Source organism: Euleptes europaea, chromosome 5 (genome assembly GCF_029931775.1).
Source record: "Euleptes europaea isolate rEulEur1 chromosome 5, rEulEur1.hap1, whole genome shotgun sequence".
NCBI lineage: Eukaryota > Metazoa > Chordata > Lepidosauria > Squamata > Sphaerodactylidae > Euleptes > Euleptes europaea.
In genome coordinates this window covers 95,838,450-95,859,435 of record NC_079316.1, presented here as the reverse complement: position 1 = coordinate 95,859,435, position 20,986 = coordinate 95,838,450, and the positions used below count along the sequence as shown (strand labels likewise).

At 44.2% G+C, this 20,986-nt stretch overlaps 1 protein-coding gene across 1 annotated transcript in view; it reads left to right on the top strand.

Moving 5' to 3' along the window:
* Positions 1-8,891: 8,891 nt before the first annotated feature.
* REEP3 (receptor accessory protein 3) overlaps positions 8,892-20,986 on the top strand; it is an 87,382-nt gene continuing 75,287 nt past the window's right edge. Inside the window, exon 1 of the mRNA XM_056849760.1 lies at positions 8,892-8,959. Within this exon, the coding sequence (XP_056705738.1) occupies positions 8,928-8,959 (32 nt within the window). The 5' untranslated portion in view covers positions 8,892-8,927. The remainder of the gene's footprint in view (positions 8,960-20,986) is intronic.

The following is a 20,986-nucleotide window of genomic DNA, read 5'->3' as shown; positions in this document are numbered from 1 at the left end:
AAAAATGACAAACTTCATGATTTAAAATACAATTATATACACAATAAGATAACAGGATTCCTCTGCTACAGCTTATTTCTTTTTCTTCATATTCATCGTTCCGTCCTAAGCACAACGCATTTCTCTTATTTACAAAATTCTCTATTTATAGTTTGTGACCATAACTCATCTAAACTTATTGTATCGCTATTTTTCTGATAAGTTGTTGCTTAATTAAAACATATATTTCTTTAACTTTAATCAGCCATTCCTCTATCTTTGGAGTCAATTTTTGTTTCCAATGTCTGGCAAAGGTAGTTCTAGCAGCAGTTATCATATGTAACCCCAAACAAAGTCGGTCTTTAGTTAGATTAGGTAGTGGGATAGAATGATCCTGAAGGGCACCTTCATATTGGAGTGGATACTGTATTGCCTGTACCTTTGTAATCTCACACTGCATGGCTTGCACTATGCTGACCTGGGCAGTTTGCTGTTCACATTGTTATTCACAGAGCATTCCTGAGGCTACAGGTGCTGTGCGGCGGGGAGAGGTACAGCAGTGGCGCAGCCGGGAGGCCTCCTAAGGGGCTTCGCGGCGGTGTGAGCGGCCAAGGAAGATAAAAGCAAAAAGGGAAGGGAGAGGGTGACGTGTGGGGCAGCGGCGGCGCAGGACTGCCGCCATATAGTTCAAGGCCATGCAGGGACATCAGTTTCAGCAGGGCTACTTTCGGGGGAGGGGCATCATTTTGAGGGGGCAGGGCACGGATTGGGGATGGGAGGGTCAGGCCGTGGTGTGGGCTGCACCCCTCAGTGAGAGGGGTGCAGGGGAAAGGGCGAGGGCTCCAAGGGAGGGAGGGAGAACAGGGTGGGAGAGGAAGGGTAGGAGATCTGAAGGGGCCAGGGGAGTGTCAATAATAAGGGTCCGTTGGCTAGGAGAATTGGTGCGAATTATCAGAAGGGCCACCTCCACGGGTCCCCGTCACCCTAAGTTGCACCCAACTATCAGTCTCTCTCTTGACACGACCTCCAGGGTGGGACGGGGGCCGGCAGCAACACCCCTCTGGCCGCAAGATGTAGGGTGTCTTTTGCCACCCTTGGTGTACGGGGGGATGGCCCTGTCCATGGCTGCAGGTGGTCAGGGCCCAGGGGGGATTGAGGAGGCAGTGGGGGGGCATGGCTCAGGGTAGGTTTTGCAAGGCCCCCAGTAATCCCGCCTGCCACTCCACGATGGTGAGGGTCAGCTCCAGCCCCATTGACAGGTGACCCCTAGAGGCAGTGATATCGGCAGCCAAGGTCTCCATCTAGCAATCAGCCCGCTTGCTCGTCTCTTGCCACTCATGTCTGGCCTCCAGACAATCCCTCTCAATGGCTGCCCACATGGAGGAGAAAGTGGGGGGATGAGTTGTGCTGGCTGGGTCCATGGGCACAAGGCCCAGGGCCCATCCCCTCTGCCACCTGAGGAGGTCGTTCGGTGGCTCATGGAGGGGCGGTGGCCGGGAGCTGCTGCTTCTCTCGTGATGAAGTTCCTGAGGTCTCGGGTGCTGGGCACCAGTCATCAGGCAGGCCACGAGACCTTGGAATCTTCATGGGCTCCTGAATTGCATTACCTGAGTCACCTTGGCGCTCCTTGGGGGGGTGCTCACGCTGGATGACAGCAGCAGCGGCGGTCAAAGGCAAGGGAGGCAGACCTGCAGAGAAAGGCACCCCATCACTTCCAGGCCAGCATGCGCCTATCTGGGGGATGGCGACCAACACATTTCCCACCACGATTCCTTCTTGGAGTCTGTCCAGTTGGGCCGGCGTGAGGGAGTCCAGCTAGCCTCCCTGTCCTCCGCCATGTTCCTTGGGTGCCCTGCACAAAGGGAGGGGGCGCGCCTGGGAGTGAGGAAATAAGGGCTGTTCGGCAGCCGGGGTGACCTTGGCGCCTCGCAACTGTGGAGCATGGGGGAGATGGCTTAAGCGCAACTCCATTGTCTGGGAATGCATTCCGGGGCACCTTGTTTAGACACGCGGCCAGGCTGATGCACCCTTCCACTCCCGCCTAGGTCTCATCTTCCCAGCCCGACCCACCTGAGAGTCATCCACCTGCTGCCAGCTCTGTACGTCTGGGTTGCTCTTCGATGATGGTGCCGCCAACAGGTCTGCAGCTGCAGGTACAGAGAGTGCATCAGCATCCTCCGCCTCTTAGACACTGACTGCCTCGACGTCTCTGCCTGGACAGGGCTGCTATTCAGATGCTTTGCAAAGAGGTGGGCCCCGCTCTCCAGGGGACTCTGGATGGGCCTTGGCTCATCCCTGTCCTGCAGAAAGTGCTGCTGTTCTTGCGATTTCTGGCCAGTGGCAGCTTCCAGGGGTCATTGCCGACGTTCTGGAGGTCTCTCCCTCCTTGGCATGCCGCTGCCTCCACGCCTTCCTGGACGCCACGGTAGCCAACATTCACTGCCATGTCCAGTTCCCCACCGAGGAGGCACAGCTTGCCCCCATCTGGGCGGGCTTCCAGGCTGTCACCAGCTTCCCCAACGTCGTTGGTGCAGTCAATTGCACCCACATTGTGCTCCTGCCCCCCCCCGAGGACCCACACCTCTACAGGAATCGCCACCGCTTCTACAGCATCAACGTCCAGGCTGCCTGTGATCACAGAGGCCTCTTCACCAACCTGGTGGCCAAATTCCTGGGCGCCATGCATGACACCCAGATCTTTGACGCTTCGGGTCTGCGCTACCTCTTGGAGACTTGGCCGGAGCGCAAAGGCTGGCCTGCGGGCCTCCTAAGCACTTTCGGCTCCAAACCTCAGGAATGTGCTGTCAATTCTGTATTCTTCGTCCTATTGCATTGTTCATTGGATATCTTATATACTGCTACTGTATAATTATATTGTGGTTCACATTGTCATTCAACTTTGTACTCCTACTCCTATTCCATTGTTCATTCTATGTCCTATTATGTATGATTTCATTTTCTTCTTTTTCTGGACTCTATCTTGAGTCTAAGTGAGAAACCAAATAACTACTTTGAGAATGTGGTTTTGTTTAAATGTAAATAAATTTGGCTATAACTAATACACTATTGTATGAATAATGGTATAATATATTAAAGAGTTAAGTGTTTTCAATGTTACTGTTTAGCTTAATATGCAAATATTCTGGTAGACCTATCTATTGTGACTATATAAGATAGTTTCTGTATAATAGGCCATTAACGCATGTCAAGATTCGCAATGTTTTGTCTCTTCCCGGTGGCGCACCTCTTGATCATGCGTTCAAAAAATTGAATGCATGGTCGGGAAGGCTCGCCTCCCCCCTACTGAGGTTGCCAAGCGGAGGGGGGGAGAGAGAGATAGGCGCTTCCAGGCGGAAGGTGGGGGCAGCCGCTCGCCTCCCTCCTGGCGGAGAAGAGCAGAAGCCGGCAAAGGATGGAGGCAGCAGGAGCTGGTGAAGCCGCCGCCTGCCTCCCCCCCCAGCTGGAAAGTGCAACCGCTGCTGCCCCTGCCTGCCCAGAAGTCTCCAAGCAGGGACTCGACCCGGAGGAGCACGCACAGGCAGACTCCTTCCTTTGTTAAGCAACTTCCATTTAAGTCGCAATAACAGAGGAATGGGTTCTTCGGGGATAGAGCAAAAGCAGGAGGACTGAACCCCCATGTGGGCAAAGCACGTGCGTGCAGACCTCCTCAATTCGTTGCATTCCCGAGAGGAAAGAGGGAGAAACTAGAGTACTGTGTTCAGTTTTGGGCACCACAATTCTAGTTGACAAATTGGGAAAATGTGGGTTAGATCCTATTATTGTTAGATGGATCTGCAACTGGTTGACAGATCGTACCCAAAGAGTGCTAGTTAATATTGTCAAAGGCTTTCACGGTCAGAGTTCATTGGTTCTCCTAGGACCACGGTTACACAGCCCGGATAACCTACGAGTGCTAGTTAATGGTTCCTTGTCCACTTGGAGAGAAGTGACTAGTGGAGTTCCTCAGGGATCTATCCTGGGCCCTGTGTTGTTCAACATCTTTATAAATGATTTGGATGAAGGAATAGAGGGGATGCTTATTAAATTTGCAGATGATACTAAATTGGGAGGGGTAGCAAATACGGTAGAAGACAGAGCCAAGATGCAGGATGATCTTGACAGGCTGGAGAAATGGGCTAGAACTAATAAAATGCACTTCAGCAAAGACAAATGTAAAGTTCTGCATTTAGGTAGGAAAAATCAAATGCATAATTATAGGATGGGGGATACTTGTTTGAGCAGTAGTGTGTGTGAAAAGGATCTTGGGGTCTTAGTAGACCAAACACTGAACATGAGTCAGCAGTGTGATGCTGTCACTAAAAAGGCAAATGCAGTCTTGGGCTGCATCAACAGAAGTATAATGTCCAGATCACGCGAAGTGACGGTATCGCTTTACTGTGCTCTGGTTGGACCTCAACTAGAGTACTGTGTTCAGTTTTGGGCACCACAATTTAAGAAAGATGTAGACAAGCTGGAACGTATCCAGAGAAGGGCAACAAAGATGGTGAGGGGTCTGGAGACCAAGTCCTATGAGGAAAGGTTGAAGGAGCTGGGTATGTTTAGCCTGAAGAGGAGAAGACTGAGAGGGGATATGATAACCATGTTCAAGTACTTGAAGGGCTGTCATATTGAGGATGGTGCCGAGTTGTTGTCTGTTGCCGTAAGAAGGTCGGACCAGAACCAAAGGGTTGAAATTAAATCAAAAGAGTTTCTATCTAGACATTAGGAAGAATTTTCTAACAGAGCTGTTCCTCAGTGGAACAGGCTTCCTCGGGAGGTGGTAAGCTCTCCTCCCCTGGAGGTTTTTAAGAGGTTAGATGGCCATTTGTCAGCAATGCTGATTCTGTGACCTTAGGCAGATGATGAGAGGGAGGGCATCTTGGCCAGCTTCTGGTCACTAGGGGTGTGGAGGGGGGAGGTAGTTGTGAATTTTCTGCATTGTGCAGGGGGTTGGACTTGATGGCCCTGGTGGTCCCTTCCAACTCTATGATTCTATTAAAGCAGCCATGTGTTAACGGCCATTGTTTCAATTATAATACACTTCCTTTTGTTTACTACAAAATGTGTTTTCTACCTTCACCTTTTATTTTTTCCTCTCTCTCCAATGGCAAAAATTAAAGATCCATGTGCTGTGGTAGGTTAAGGAAGAACCTTTTGCAACTCTTTCTTGAGTAAACTCACAATTTTTTTTTATAGAAAACATGTATATATATGTTACTCCATAAATATGTCAGTAAATATGAAAACCATAAAGGTTATTAGCTTGTGCCAAGATGAACTTGGGAATTTATAGCAGCAAGTTAGAAGGTGATAGCAAATAGACTTATTTCATGTTACACAAAAACACATATAATTGAGTTCCAACTTTTTTTTTTAATTATAAACTGTTTCAGGAGAGAGAATTTAGACTGGAGAATTTGCAGAGGTGGGAGGGGAAACTTAACTTTTTCTTTTCCTTGGGCACCGTTTCTCTCCAAATCTCTCCCACCTTGTTTCTCTACACACCTAAGATTTCAAAAGTTTATTTGCTACAGCAGAGGCTTATGATTTAGCTATTGCATTGCAAACGTCTGTTACTGCCAGAATAGCTGTTCTAGGGGAACAGGTTCAGACTTGAAATGAGGACACATCTACAACGCAACTCACAAATCAGAGCTACAGTTTTGAATAAACTTCCTGTTCTGTTTTGTAATGCCTAAATGGAGGATGTTTGTGCAGTGCCCCCTCTCTTCCCCCCACTCTTTTAGTTACTCAGCTCCCAATTCTGATGCACTGTGGGAAGAACAATGCTTCAGACTAAAATTCTGAAGGTTTTACACAAGTACAATAAGTGAATAATAATATTTTATAATTCCATGCTGCAGTTAAAGAGTCCAACCTCTCCCCCACCCCACCGATTGCCTGGCCACGCAATTCTGGTGAGCCAGAGATGGGGTTAGGAAATATTTCCAAGATCAGCACTGATAATTTTAGCAAATAAGCTGCAATATTCCTTCAGGAAACAGATGAACAACTACTTACAGTCCTTCTTTAGATTACAATAGACATCAGAGACTTCCTGCTTTCAAAAGCCCTTTTAAATAAGGAAGCCTTACATAATCCCCAGAAATGGGCCAACATGGATGCCCTCCTGACCTCTTCTGGATGGCTGTTCTAAAGGGCTACAGCCCAGCTGAGAATAACTAGGCTAGATGCAAATTAGTTGATGCAATGGTAGCAGATAAGAAAATCCTCATTACTGTCGCTGATGCCTCATAGTTCTTCAAATGGGTGTGCTTTGGCATTCTGCCACCTATGCTCTCGTTGTCTCCCCACTTCCTCAGCTCCCTGTGTACCAGGAGTCTCTTAGAAGGTAGGGAAGAGCACTGAGAAGTAAATCTGTCAATTGCCACTGAGATCATAACACCCCAAGCCCTCTCAAGGGCCTTGGAAATACTAAGCAATATCCAATTGAGACAGATTACAATGAAAACTTTAGAAATTCCCAAAGTTGGCAAGCAGAACTTGAGATGGAATGGCTTGAATGACAAGAAAAGGTAGGTCATGCGGAGTAACAAAGGTAAGTTCTGTCAGAGTAGTTGTAGGACACGCGCAATAGGAAAAAGACGTCAGACATCAAGCCTGGCAGTGGTAGTCATGTGCAGTACTGAAAAAGCCCTGGCCGAGGCCAGCCAGACACTCTTTGGGCCAGGGATCACCAGAAAGTTGGTACCGGTAGTTGATGTTTGTAAAGTTCTCTGGGGAACGTACCAGGAGAGGCGGTACCATCTAGACAGCTCTCTTGTGATGCTTGAAGTGAGATCGGGATGGGACAAAGTGCTGACTGACGTTTCAAAAGATTCCGGTTTTATAGTTACGATTTTCTTGTGACATTTTCACAGTACATGTTTAACTTTATCTGTGGACATCAGCTCATTCCCAGTTTGTGCTGGAGGCGATGGACAATTCTGGGGCTAACACCATCTTAACACAACCAAGCAGAACTCTGGATTACTCATGTATCAGAAACTAAGCAGCAACGCTACTACCTACGAACAATTTTTTAAAAATGCTTCATTTTAGCTAAGTCCCAGAGTTTTAAGTACTACTCATGCTAGGGGTTTCATTAGATTTCAATGGTTAGCAAAAGAGATTGTGACTGCAATAATCCTAATGGCCCATATAACAGCTCTGTTTGGCCACTAGGCTCTTTTAAAAGGCTCGTAAACTTGGGGTGGTGGTGTCTAATAACAGTCATACCTTTAATATGTTGTACTTAGAATTATTTACCATAATTTTTGTTTAACAATGAGAAGTCTGCCAACCATAACAACAAAAACCTCCTTCGAATTTGTTGTATTTCCATTTATTTTGTATTTCCATAATTTACCAAACATATTACCTACCTTTATCCACCGATGTAGCGCCACATAGTATTGTGTAATCAATCTATGGCCATTCTTTCTCACGACTGTGCTGACTGTGTATTTCCTGATGTTTTAGAGACATTTCAGCACTCCCACTGAAGAACAAAATTTGGGTTGCTGGCTTCCTTTATTATACAGAAAAAAGTGGATGTATCTTTGACAGGAAAGGGAGTCTTAGCAGAGGACAACATCGACCAACAAAATAAGCCTTGCATGAAAAATAATAGTAGAAAAGGGCAAGAGTCCAGTAGCACCTTAAAGACTAACAAAAAAATTTTCTTGTAGGGTACGAGCTTCCGTGAGCCACAGCTCACTTCTTCAGATACAGCTAGAATGTGAATCCATCTGTCTTTAAGTATAGTATAAAAGTACTCTCCTATACTTAAAGACAGATGGATTCACGTTCTAAGCTGTATCTGAAGAAGTGAGCTGTGGCACATGAAAGCTCATACCCTACCAGAAAATATTTTTGTTAGTCTTTAAGGTGCTACTGGACTCTTGCCCTTTATTGAGTCCGTCCATCTCTTGTTGGGTCTTCCTCTTTTCCTGCTGCCCTCAACTTTTCCCAGCATGACTGTCTTTTCCAGTGACTCTTGTCGTCTCATGACGTGACCACAATACGACAGCCTCAGTTTAGTCATTTTAGCTTCTAGGGTCAGTTCAGGCTTGATTTGATCTGTAACCCACTGATTTGTTTTTTTTGGGTAGTCCACGGTATCCGTAACACTCTCCTCCAACACCACATTTCATACTTTCCAACACCACATTTCATACTGTCTTCCTATCAGCTTTCTTCACTGTCCAGCTTTCCCACCCATACATAGTAATAGGGAATACGACGGCATGAATTAACTTAATCTTGGTGGCTCACGAAAGCTCCTACCCGACCAGAAAATATTCTTGTTAGTCTTTAAGGTGCTACTGGACTCTTGCCCCTTTTCTACTACTGCAGACAGACTAACACGGCGACCCACTGTGAATTATGAAAAATAATGTTTTCTTCATCCTTAACGGCCCACTCCTCTGAAGTGAGGCACGTCTATGTTTACTGACATAAATTCAACCAAAGGCATAAATGTTGAAAATCGTTAAGGACAAACAGAAAACCATAGGATAGGACTGTGAGTCCCTTTCTTCAAGTGAGCCACCCGGATCCCAGAAGAAAGGAATGGGGATTCCAGCAGGCACCCTACGGCCATCGCTCAAGACCCCTTCACTCCCTCCCCTGCCTCCATCTTTTTCCCACCACGACCATTCATCAACGCGCATGCGCCGATGCTCGCTTTGACGGCAGGGCCGGCGGCGGTCTGAGGCGGGACGTCACCGACCAATCCCCTTCCACGTGTGGGCGGGGCGGCGCCTCCTGTGAGGTCTGAGGCGAGAAGGGGCGGGGCGATAAACTTTCCGGGGAAACAGCCGCGGCCATTCGGAGCCCGGCGCGGCGAAGGGAGCCAGGCTGGTGGGGCGGGTTCCCAGGGATCCGGCCGGGCCTGTCTTGGAGCGGCGGCGGGACAAAAGAGCAGCCACGACGACGACGACACCATGGTGTCCTGTATCATTTCCCGAGTTGTTGTGTAAGTGTGTGTGTGGGGAAGGGTGGGGTCGGGAAGGTGCCGAACCCGGCCGCTCCTCAGCGCCTCCCAACCGCTTTTCTGTCACAAGCGCCGCGCGTTTCGTCTCCCCCTAATTGTGAGGCGTCTGTGAGGGGAGGGGGCGGGGGTGCTACTGCGCTTGCGCACAGAGCGGACAAAACAGGTTCGCGCGGGGGGGGCTCTTGCTCTGTTTACATGGCCTCTTTTGTGCGCTCGTAGCAAGGAGGGGGAGGGGGGCTCGGTGGGCGGGCAGCGTGGAACGAGCTCGGCTGTGTGTGTGTGTGTGTTCAGTGCCGTCAAGTCGCTTCCGACTCATGGGGACCCTATGAATGAAAGTCCTCCAAAATGTCCTATCTTTGACAGCCTTGCTCAGATCTTGCAAATTGAAGGCTGTGGCTTCCTTCATGGAGTCCGTCCACCTCTTGTTGGGTCTTCCTCTTTTCCTGCTGCCCTCAACTTTTCCTAGCATGACTGTCTTTTCCAGTGACTCTTGTCGTCTCATGACATGACCACAATACGACAGCCTCAGTTTAGTCATTTTAGCTCCTAGGGTCAGTTCAGGCTTGATTTGATCTATAACCCACTGATTTGTTGTTTTTTTTGGCGGTCCAGGGTATCCGTAACACTCTCCTCCAACACCACCTTTCAAAGGAATCTATTTTCTTCCTATCCGCTTTCTTCACTGTCCAGCTTTCACACCCATACATAGTAATAGGGAATACGATGGCATGAATTAATCTAGTCTTGGTGGCCAGTGACACATCCTTACACTTAAGAATCTTTTCTAGCTCCTTCATGGCTGCCCTTCCCAGTCTCTATTTACATGGCCTCTTTTGTGCGCTCGTAACAAGGAGGGGGAGGGGGGCTCGGTGGGCAGGCAGCGTGGAATGATCTCGGCTTTGTGTTTCCCATGAAAACCCCGGCTCGCTTTCTGCCTTTCTCACACGGGCATCCTGGCTCAAAGGGAGCCTGTCGTCTTCTCTTTGCGTTGCTAGTGGGTTGCTGGCTGCGTAACGTGTGAATGCGACAGAGAAGCGTTCTTCAGGCGCGCTACTGCCTCCGGGTTGAGCTGCCCCTCCCAGTGGTGCGCCCTGTTCGGTGGCTGCTTTTAAGGCGCGAAGATAATTCACAGTGGGTAGCCGTGTTAGTGTGTCTGCAGTAGTAGGAAAGGGCAAGAGTCCAGTAGCACCTTAAAGACTAACAAAAATATTTTCTGGTAGGGTATGAGCTTTCGTGAGCCACAGCTCACTTCTTCAGAAGTGGCTACCCACTGTGAGTTATCTTCTGAAGAAGTGAGCTGTGGCTCACGAAAGCTCATACCCTACCAGAAAATATTTTTGTTAGTCTTTAAGGTGCTACTGGACTCTTGCCCTTTTCTACTACTTTAAGGCGTGAGGAATGGCTCAGGCTGGTGAGCGCTCCTCGTTTGTGGCGATATGATAAAAGAATGTGACGGGACTGGATAAAGCCGTCCTGAATGCGGCGCTCAAAGGAGAGGCGCAGTGTGGCTCAGGCAGCCTTCCTGAGGCCGACTCTTCCAATTTGGAAGTCCTCCCTCTAGGGAGGCTGTGAGGCGCACATTGTCATTTCTGATGACACCCCATTGAAATGTCTTAAAGGAATAGTGTATCACTTACACAATTCCTCAGCTTTTTGGAAAATTAAGGTATTTATAGGAATGATGGTGGGTTTGATGAGGCCCCAGTGGTGCTTTGACTTGGCCCTTTGAATAGGTGCTCCAGTTTCCCTACTTATATTTTACCTTGTAGTGCTGCATTTATTCTTGCACAGGAGAATGTAGGGATTCTGATGCTGTGCAGTGTGTAAGGTGCTTGGAGTAATGAGTCTGATTGGACTTTGGAAGCTTCATTTTGATTATATTAACATAAACATACAATTATTGTCTGGTCGATCTGCCTTCAAAGGGTTGTCAAAAGTTTGCAGTACTTTCAGTATGGGGTGTTGTGTTGTAGGTATACTGTTTCCAGGGACTTAAACTCAAGATGCAGCACGTGTTGGTGTTTAATATGCTATAATAGGTTAGATAAACCTGGGCATATATGCTGTCAGCAGTACACCAGATCCTTTTGCTTGGCATTCTGGGCAGATCTTCACCTAAACCACTGAGGCACTAGCAGCACCTCTGGGGCCAGTGGTACAAGAGAAGGCAACAGGCATGGCATATGCCCATCAATGTCTCCTGGACCTAAACAGCCACCGAGTGAGTCCTGAGATGCTGGCAGTACTCTTGGCGTTTGGCTGGTCCCAAGCATGTCTGGCCAAATTCAGCCCCCAGTTTTTTAAACAAGGTTTTTTTTTGTTCACACACCAACATCTTCATAAGTAGATGTTGCAGACCTTTTGGCAGCTTAGGCCAGAACATTTGCCTATCCCTATAAACCTTCTGTTGTACTTGAAATTAAGGTGGTTAAAGAACAGCTATCCCACTTTTTTGCATGTACGTTGCAGGGATTTTAACTTGAGTTAGTGACAGGTATAAAACGGGGTTGGCTGGCAGATTAAACTCACAAGAGTTTCTCTATTCTTAAATAATGATGTTTTCTGGCACCTTACAGGAATTCTACCCCTGTGCAATTCATTCCTAAACAGTAACTGTCTTTGAACCAAGCACTCCTCTTTTTCTGAGAGCCAAGTTGAAGTCTGGTATTAAAAAAAACTCCAAAGCTTAGATGCAAAATACATTTCCAGTGCTGGCAGCAATGAATGACGCTTGAACTCTGTGACTGAGAAAAGACTAAGCCCTTGTTTCCTTTTTTTTTTTTTTGTAGAGAAACATGCTATATGTGTGTGCTGCATTTGCAACTTGATGTGATTAAAAGTATTAAATTATGTGATGTGTCGCCTTTTAAAGTGTATTGTTTTATGGCAGCAGTGTTTCAGCCATAAGGAACCTATACTTGAAAAGGGAGGCAGTTTATTGTGGTGTAGCTAAGGTGTCCTGAGCATCTCTGCCATGTGAGCAAGCAATTAAGTGTTCAAGGCCTCTTCCTTGAAAGTATGTAGTCAACCAGTAGGCATGTTTCAGATGTTTGGAATTCTGTGATGATGACTTTGTGGTAGAAATGGCACAGGCAGCCAAGAGAGACTTGTTCTTAGAACTTTAAAAACCTTTCTGAGCAAGCAGTAAGCTCACATAAATGTAGTGAGCTCTAAAGTTGCAGTCACTGCTCTGACTGAGAATCAGGCATGCTTCATCAAAGGGATAGTGGCATGGTTCTTAGAAATCCAACCTGCTAGTGTTCTGGGTGTGCATATTCACAGCATACTTTTTATATTACAACATGTTGATTTAAATAACTGATATGAATCAAAATTTTCTATTTAGGTAAAAAGTAAAGGTAGTCCCTTGTGAAAGCACCAGGTCATTACTGACCCATGGGGTGATGTCACATCATGACGTTTACTAGGCAGACTAGGTTTACGGGATGGTTTGCCAGTGCCTTCCCTAGTCATTTACACTTTACCCCCAGCAAGCTGGATACTCATTTTACCGACCTTGGAAGGATGGAAGGCTGAGTCAACCTTGAGCCAGCTACCTGAAACAGACTTCCGTCAGGATTAAACTCAGGTCGTGAGCAGAGCTTGGACTGCAGTCCTGCAGCTTACCACTCTGCAGCACAGAGTTCTGCTAGGTAATTGTTTCTATGCCAAAAGTGTATTGGTTTAATAGACAACCTCAGCGGGTGCACAATAACTTTCTTAGATATTTAAATATTTTTACTATTATTAGAAAATGTTATTCAGTACATTACTCTCTGAACCCCAGGTAAGGCATCTTTTTCCACCTGCGGGTGTAAGAATTGGTTGATTTTAACCAGCACCTGTCTACAACATTAGAAGGCACTTCTTTCCAATGTCTCTCATTGCCTGTTGGTTTTTTGTTCTGTCTGTACTGTGAGGAACTCAGTGTGGCATCCATGGCTTTCCCCACTTCAATTTTTCTCTCACAACAGCCCTAAGAAGTAGGCTAGGTTAATAGCGACTTGCCCAAGGTCACCCAGTGAGCTTGATGACATCTGGGTCTCCAAAATGTGTGTGACTATTCCACACCTTTACTCAGCTTTCTGTTTTATCCTTCCCCTACTCCCTGATGGTCCTGCCAAAAAATAATCTCAACCAGAAGCAAGGGCTAGCAGTGGTTAGTGGAAGTAACCTACCTTTTCATGAGATAGAACCTAAATGACCACGTTCTTTGGTATTTCCTAATTAGAATGTCAAATGAATTTCAGAGATCAGGTAGCTGGTAGACATAAAAGATGTTTTTCCACAGTTATTTCTTTATGAAGAAAAGCAGAGTTCTGTATGTATATATTCAGTTTTAAGAGATATTGCATTCAAATTCAGTTCGTATTTTACACCAGGTTATTTTAAAAAAGAGAAACAGCTGAAGCTTTAAAACATAAAATTGGTTTAAGTAAATGAAAAAAAAGTGATTCAATTTTTGAACAAATTTTGGAACAAACTTACTGGTTTTCAGAGAATTTGACCTGATCACCTGAGCAGTGAGTGGATGATGTGGCAGGTCATTTGCTCAGGGCCACTAATACTTCTTTCTGAATTATTAGCTTAACTGGTGAAAAAAGCTGCTTAAATATTAGCATAATGAAGGCAAATCTTAGTGTTGGATATACATATGGCTAGTTTAATTGAATTAGAAGAGAACTTTTTTGGAATTAACAAAGTTAATGATTACGGTATATATAATGTTAGGTTCTATATCATTCTATCTGTGAGCATCGTCATATAATTGATATTTCATGCTAAAGTCATGTAGTGTTACACTTTGACTTGGGATAAAAGGCTTTATAGTGAATTGTAGTTTAATAGTAATAACAAGTGGGAGACTTGCAAGGACTTGCTGGGTGTGTTATTTCCCTTTCCCCCACTGTTTCCTCTTTCCCTTCTCTGAAAATCCCTGAAGCTCTCCTCTTTCCTGCTTCCTTCTCTCCTTCCCACCTACCTTGTCTTTCCTGTCTTCAGCTTTTCCTCCTTCCCTTCCCCGGCAGCCTTTCCTCGTTCAAATGATGGCCCAGTTGTGTGGTTGGGAACCCACAAGGACTTGCAGGAACAGCTAATTTCCCTTGTATCCTATCCTGTTCACCAAACTATTTTCTTTTCCTTTGATCTGGCAACCCACATATCCTCAAGCTTCCTGCTTCCTTCTCACCAACCTACCTTTAATTTCCCCTTCCCATTTTTAGCAATATATATATTTTGGTTGTACCCTACCTTTCTCCACAATGGGGACCCAAAGCAATTTACACTTTTCTCCTCTGCTCCATTTTATCCTCACAACAACCCTGTGAAGTAGGTTAGGTTGAGACTGTGCAACTGGCCCAAGGTCACCAGGTAGCTTCCACAGCAGAGCAGGAAGTCAAACCTGGGTTTCCCAGATCCTAGACTAAAACTGTAACCTCTACACTGCGCTGGCTTTTATGAGTCAGGGCTCTGTTGAACAGTAGCAAGTAGCCAGTCCTGGGTTAGCGATGCAAGTCGCATGGCATCAAGTTACCTGGTGGTTTGTACTGGGCCTGGTCCCAATGAGTTATCCTTCAAAGGCAGTAATAGCCTAGGGAAGGGCCTTGCCCAGCTGGCTTTTAACTGACAGAAACCAAGGTTTAAAGTGGCAGTACTATTGTGGTTGCCTAGCAGTAGCCATGAGGGCATTTGTTTCTTAAAGCTACAGGTGCTGCTTCTATTATTTTGGAGGGATTAACACCCAATGCATTTTTTATTTCAGATTTTTCTGCAAACGTGGGCCTTTTTCAGGTTTGTAGGAAGATCTGTCTTGTCTGTTCATGGCTCCAGTTGCTGGATTTAAGAATCCACAGATTTGGCCACATTGAGAATTAGATATATTGATTTATGTCCAAAACAATAAGCTTTTATTTCACTTTCTGCAAAGTACCAAGCAAACAGAAACAATAGCTTGGAGTAAAATAACTGGTAAAAATCACTATTCAGTTATAATACTATAAAAGCATTATAAATGCTAATAACAAGACTTGCTATTCAAATCTACTAAACATGACCTTTAAACAACACTTTATAAACCTGCTGCATTTCAAAACTTGGTTTTAAGTCAGTCAGATTTCAGGATGGTTGCACTGGGCTTCACTGAATGAAGTTACAACTGGTTGTTTAAATGAGATCCAGTAAATAAGTTTGCTGCTTGAATACTATGAGTAAACATAATTTGTGGTAACTTTATGATGCTGCATTCAACTTTCAGGAATGAGCTGAAAGAAGTTTTGGAACCTTGTTGGTGGATTTTGCTATTGGTTTTGGTTGTTGGCTTACAGTATTTTGGGAGATGTAGAGTACAAGATTCATGCCATTGTATTCCCTATTACTATGTATGGGTGTGAGAGCTGGACAGTGATAGGAAGAAAGTAGATTCCTTGGAATGTGGTGTTGGAGGAGAGTGTTACGGATACCCTGGACTGCCAAAAAAACAAATCAGTGGGTTTTAGATCAAATCAAGCCTGAACTGACCCTAGAAACTAAAATGACTAAACTGAGGCTGTCATACTTTGGACATATTATGAGAAGACAAGAGTCACTGGAAAAGACAATCATGTTAGGAAAAGTTGAAGGCAGCAGGAAAAGAGGAAGACCCAACAAGAGATGGATTGACTCTATAAAGGAAGCCACGGCCCTCAATTTGCAAGATCTGAGCAAGTTTGTTAAGGATAGGACACTTCGGAGGACGTTGATTCATAGGGTCGCCACGAGTCGGAAATTACTTGACAGCACTTAATACAACACAGAGTACAAGAATCACTGGAAAAGACAATAATGCTAGGAAAAGTTGAAGGCAGCAGGAAAAAAAGAAGATCCTACATGAGCTGGATTGACTATAAATAAAGCCTCGGCCCTCAGTTTGCAAAATCTGAGCAAGGCTGTTAATGATAGGATGTTTTAGAGGACATTGATTCATAGGGTCGCCATGAGTCAGAATCGGCTTGATGGCACTTAACACACACACACACAGAGTACTGTGAAACATGTTTGAGTAGTGCTTCATTACATACCTATCGGCAGTCATTTACCCCAAGCAGTTAGGAATAAAATGTGCCGTCCACTTGTATTGAAATTTTCAAACTTTATAGGTAGAGAAAAAGAGGAGAAGGGTCAGCTGGTATTAAGGTTTCTAATCAAGTGTGTAAATTTTAGAAAGGATGGTTTTCAAAAGTGCGCTTCAAGAAAGGCATCCTTTGGCTATCACATTCCTACTACAAGCATTTTGTAGAAGGAATTCTGTATACATCAATCTTCACAGAAGGAAGTATAAAATGATATATCCAATTAAACTCATTACTGCTTAATAAAAATTACTGACAGTTTTGAATAAGACTTAAAATACATTTGAATAAAATACATAACAGATCCAGGCCATGCTCATAAGGGAAGCATTTGGCACGTTCGTAAATAGATTTCCCTCAGCAGAGCAATTTGGGTGGTGATGAAACTAGGTACTCTGCTGCAGTTCTTATAGTTCTTGTCACTGGTGGGTCTGCTTTTACTCCCAAACCAGTTTGTCATTCTTGAAAGGGACCAGGTTTAACTATGTCATGCTTGGAAAGGACAAGAAAGCTGCATTGCCCTAGAGAAGCTTCAGTATTGGAGCTGCATCTTGTTTGAAGAGTTGTTCAGATCAACCTAATGGCAAGACGCTTCTTTTTATCTAATGCACCACGGATTTTGGGAGTGAATGGTAATGAGGCAATCAGGTAGATATTCCTAAACAGCACCCTTCAGTGATAACAGCCCCCTCCTTCAATCAAATGATATGGGCTCTAGTTGGGTTATTTTGAGATTTAGGCCATGATCTTGATAAATGTCCATCAAACTTTGTGCACCTCATGGGGCTCTTGTGAGGTTTTTCCCTTCCAAGAAAAACCCCATGGGACAGACAGTGATTTGGGGTGGAAGATTTTCTTTGGGAAAATTTCCAGAACACAAAAATTTCCAGTTCTGTATTTTTCTGTAGAAAATTTTCCACCCCTCATGTGCAACTGTAGTCTGTTCATCTGTGGTTGTGTCAGGGCTGTTGTGCTACAAATCAGTCATGTCAGCTGGGCTATATGTAGGATATGAAGCATGGACGAATCCCAGTGCTTGTACCTGGCCTACACGTGTGTGGTGTTTAGGCCTTCTTTTGCTAACACTATTTAAATTATTTCTTAAAATTTGAATAGGAAAACTTTTTTTAATTCAAATTTTCCCAGAAAACCCCCATCGCTGGCGAGCGTTTTTCTGTGTGGTCTGCAGTACAGACATGATGGTTTCCTGCCATTTTGCAGTCTAGGAGATGTGATTCCAAGAGCTCTGGCACAGAAAGTATAGCTGATAGATTGGAGTCTATGGGCAGTTCCTATTAGTGCAAGGACACTTCCTCCTGTGCAGAAGAAATTATTTCTGCTGATTTCTACCTTCTTCTGCAGACCTCTGCATGAGTCGCATGTTTTTCCTGGGTTCCCCTGAGCTCCAGGGGCTGCATTAAAAAGAGGACTTAGCAAGTCTGTGCTTCTACATAGTACATGAGTGAGTTGATACATGGCTCTTAAGAAATGCTATTTTTAAAGATGAATATGCATTCAGTTTGAAAAACTCTCATCTCATAGTTTAGCCAAAAATTGATTGAATATATTGTTTATGAAAAAACAGTACTTCTTTGTGGCTGTTAAAAATATTAGCTACAGTTGGTGTCAAAAATGTTAAGTGACAAAACTGTTAAGTTGTTGAAGTCGTATATCATGAAAATGCCACATGTTGTGTATCTTGAAGTACTTGAATAAAAGTCAAAATAAGAGAACCAAGGAGCATTAGGGGTAGGCTTCTGCAGTAGGGGTAATTTTTATCTACTTCCTTTTAGGAATCAGGCTGTTTACCTTACCTAGCCAGGTGATCCATCACAAGATATATTCAAATGTCAGCCCTTCTTGTACGTCCTGGAACACCCTGTATCTTCTTTGAAAAAATATCTTAAGCTAACCTGGATGTAGGCTTGGCAGAGAGTAATTAGAATATTATGCCTATAAATAATTAATTTGCAATTTAAAGCAAAGGGATCTGGCGGAAGGTTCACAATCTAAAAACAGGACTCATGTAGGGATAGGAAGAGATGAGGTCACCATTGTTTGTAGGGGTCTGTTCTGTTAGTTGTATTCATTTGTCATTCTGAAATGGCTCCATTATGTTTCATGCACCAAGAATGGCCCTGACTAGCAGAGGAAGTATTTATTTATTTTGTTGGATTTCTAGGCCACTCTTCCTGACTAGATCGGGCTCAGAGCAGCTTACAACATTTGAACAATTAAAACAATCTTAGCATTTCAATAACATTGTCAGCAATAATTAAATCAAATCAAATGCCTTCTAATCTTCATTAACATTCAGGGTAAAGAATTAAAAACTGATTAACCACGTGGCTTCCAAAAATAATTGTTGTGTTACCCCTATCAAAATATTTAGTATAATTTGCTCATATCCTGATATTCCACATTTCTCTGTCCCTTGCTAGCAGCATCTGCAAACAATAACTTGGGATGGGGAGCGCACAATTTGGAAACCGATTTTTTAAAAGTGTGATGCGAGCTGTTGCTTGCATGGTCTCCTTGGGTGCTTCTTAGTTGCCTCCACCCATGTGCTGGACCAGGTAGTCTAGGGCTGTGGGATGTGAGACAAGACGGTGATGTGAAGAAGGCTCCAAGAATCATGGCAGAGGTAGAAAGTAAGGTAGACAATGGTTTTGATACCTGAGAACCTGAGAAAGTTTAGGGTTAGGAAAGAGAAAGTTTGGGAAAGGACTAGGGCAATTTTTTCTACAGGGCTTCGGGACAGAATTGGCTGAAAGCTCTTGGCAAAAACAATTTAAAAGGAATTGGTGACAATGGAGGCTGTGTAGTTAATAACCTGCTGGCCTGTTCTATGTTTTTCGTTCCAGTGGTGGAGCGGGTGGGCTTTGGAGAACTACATGCAGGCTGGATTAAAGGCACGTCTATGTATTTCAAATGGTGTAATGTTTAAATAAGTGTTCTTTGGCAGCAAAAGGGTGTTTCCAGGACAAAAAGGTACTCATGCACATCCAGCTTTCTAAAATCCTGTTTAAAGAAGAAATGTTTTCAACTTGCCCTTAAAATAATACAAAAATTTCCTCTTGCACATTTTATTTAATGTGGAGTGAATTGCCTTTTTTATAGTATGTGTTTTGTAGCATGTAGTCACGATACAAAAGCAGTGTTCAAAAAAAAGTACTGTATATAGATTAATGTTGTTTGACTTGATCTTGGGTAAGTAACTCTGTGGTGAGGAGAGGAACCCTTTAAATACAGCCCTTAAATATAGTTTCTACTTTGATATGTCTTTTAAAAGTAAACAATATGCTGTTGCCAAGGCAAATCATGCCACTGAACAATGAAAATCTTTTCAGTCTTGGTAAATTACTATAGATTGGCAGTGGCTTGTGTCATAGGTTCAGAATGTCAGGGTATGCTCAGAATAAGATTCTTGGCAGTAAGGCATATTAGCAATTTTCTACTGAAAAATGTAAGTGGTGTGCTCATAAACCAGGGTATGCATCTGTAGTTACTTATCCCATGTGCTTATGAGGAAAATTTGTGGCTGTGTAGCACTTCTGAGTTAGGTATCTGTTACCTCTAATCTTCTGGTAGAACAGGAAAGTGGGCAGTTACCTGTGTGTGTGAATATGGTGTCTACAAAATTGTTCGATTGTAGGCAGCTAACAGGGGCAGAGCTCTACTGTGTGCTTAGGGGGTGCCAAGTCTGTTCCATCCTGTTGAAGTGTTGTCTGCTGACTCTTCTAAACATTCAAGATTCTTTGAGAAGGAGGGTTTGTTGCTGTTTTCTGGCACACTCCCTGCTGAGTTTCTGGCACACATTGACCACACTTGGAAGATTTTTCTCTGTCATCCTAAAGTCTATGAAGTCTTTGTGTGCATGTTCTTTACTGATGTTCTATATTTCTGCCTTATATCTGTGTTCTGTATCATATTGAATATGCTATGCTTATCCAGATATCTGTAATCCTAGTACATTGCTTATTAGAAGTCTCTTTATATTGTTTGTATTGATTTACACTATAATCCACTTTGATTCTTAATGAGAAAGGTGGGCTGTAAACAGAAGAAGAGTTGGTTTTTATATGAGAGAGAATGACTTGCCCAAGGTCACCCAGCTGTGTGTAGGAGTGGGGAAACAAATCCAGTTCAGCAGATTAGCCTCTGGCGCTCATGTGGAGGAGAGGGGAATCAAACCCGGTTCTCTGGATCAGACTCCACCGCTCCAAACCACCGCTCTTAACCACTACACCATGCTGTCTCATAATAAAACCCTGACAGTGGTAGCTTTCACCAATGTATCAATTAAGAATGTGTTCATGGGTTGTGTACTGTGTGCAGATCACAGCAATTTACCCTTGGATAAAGACCAATGAATGAAGTTAGGACTATGTCTTGACAGTAAACTGTTTTGAATAGCAGTTGTATAATAGAAATCTAATGGTGAGTGTTGAGTAATGATTGCATCAAGCTATAAACACACATCTACAGTTAAAACTAGTTAGCTATCTCCTAGTGGCGCTTTTACCATTATCTTAATGCTACTATGCTATCTGCAAGTAACTTCAATTTCAGGAAAGAAATTAAAAATCCTATTTTTTCTTTCGGTGCAGCTCACAGTAAGAAGATCAATGCAATTCTGGGCTGCATCAATAGGAGTATTGTGTCTAGATCAAGGGAAGTAATACTACCACTGTATTCTACATTGGTCAGACCTCAGTTGGAATGCTTTGTCCAGTTTTGGGCTCCACAATTTAAGAAGGATGTTGACAAGTTGGAGCGTGTCCAGAGGAGGGCGACCAGAATGGTCAAAGGTCTGGAATCCATGCCCTATGAGGAGAGACTTAGGGAGTTGGGTTTGTTTAGTTTGGAGAAGAGAAGGTTGAGGGGAGACATGATAGCTATG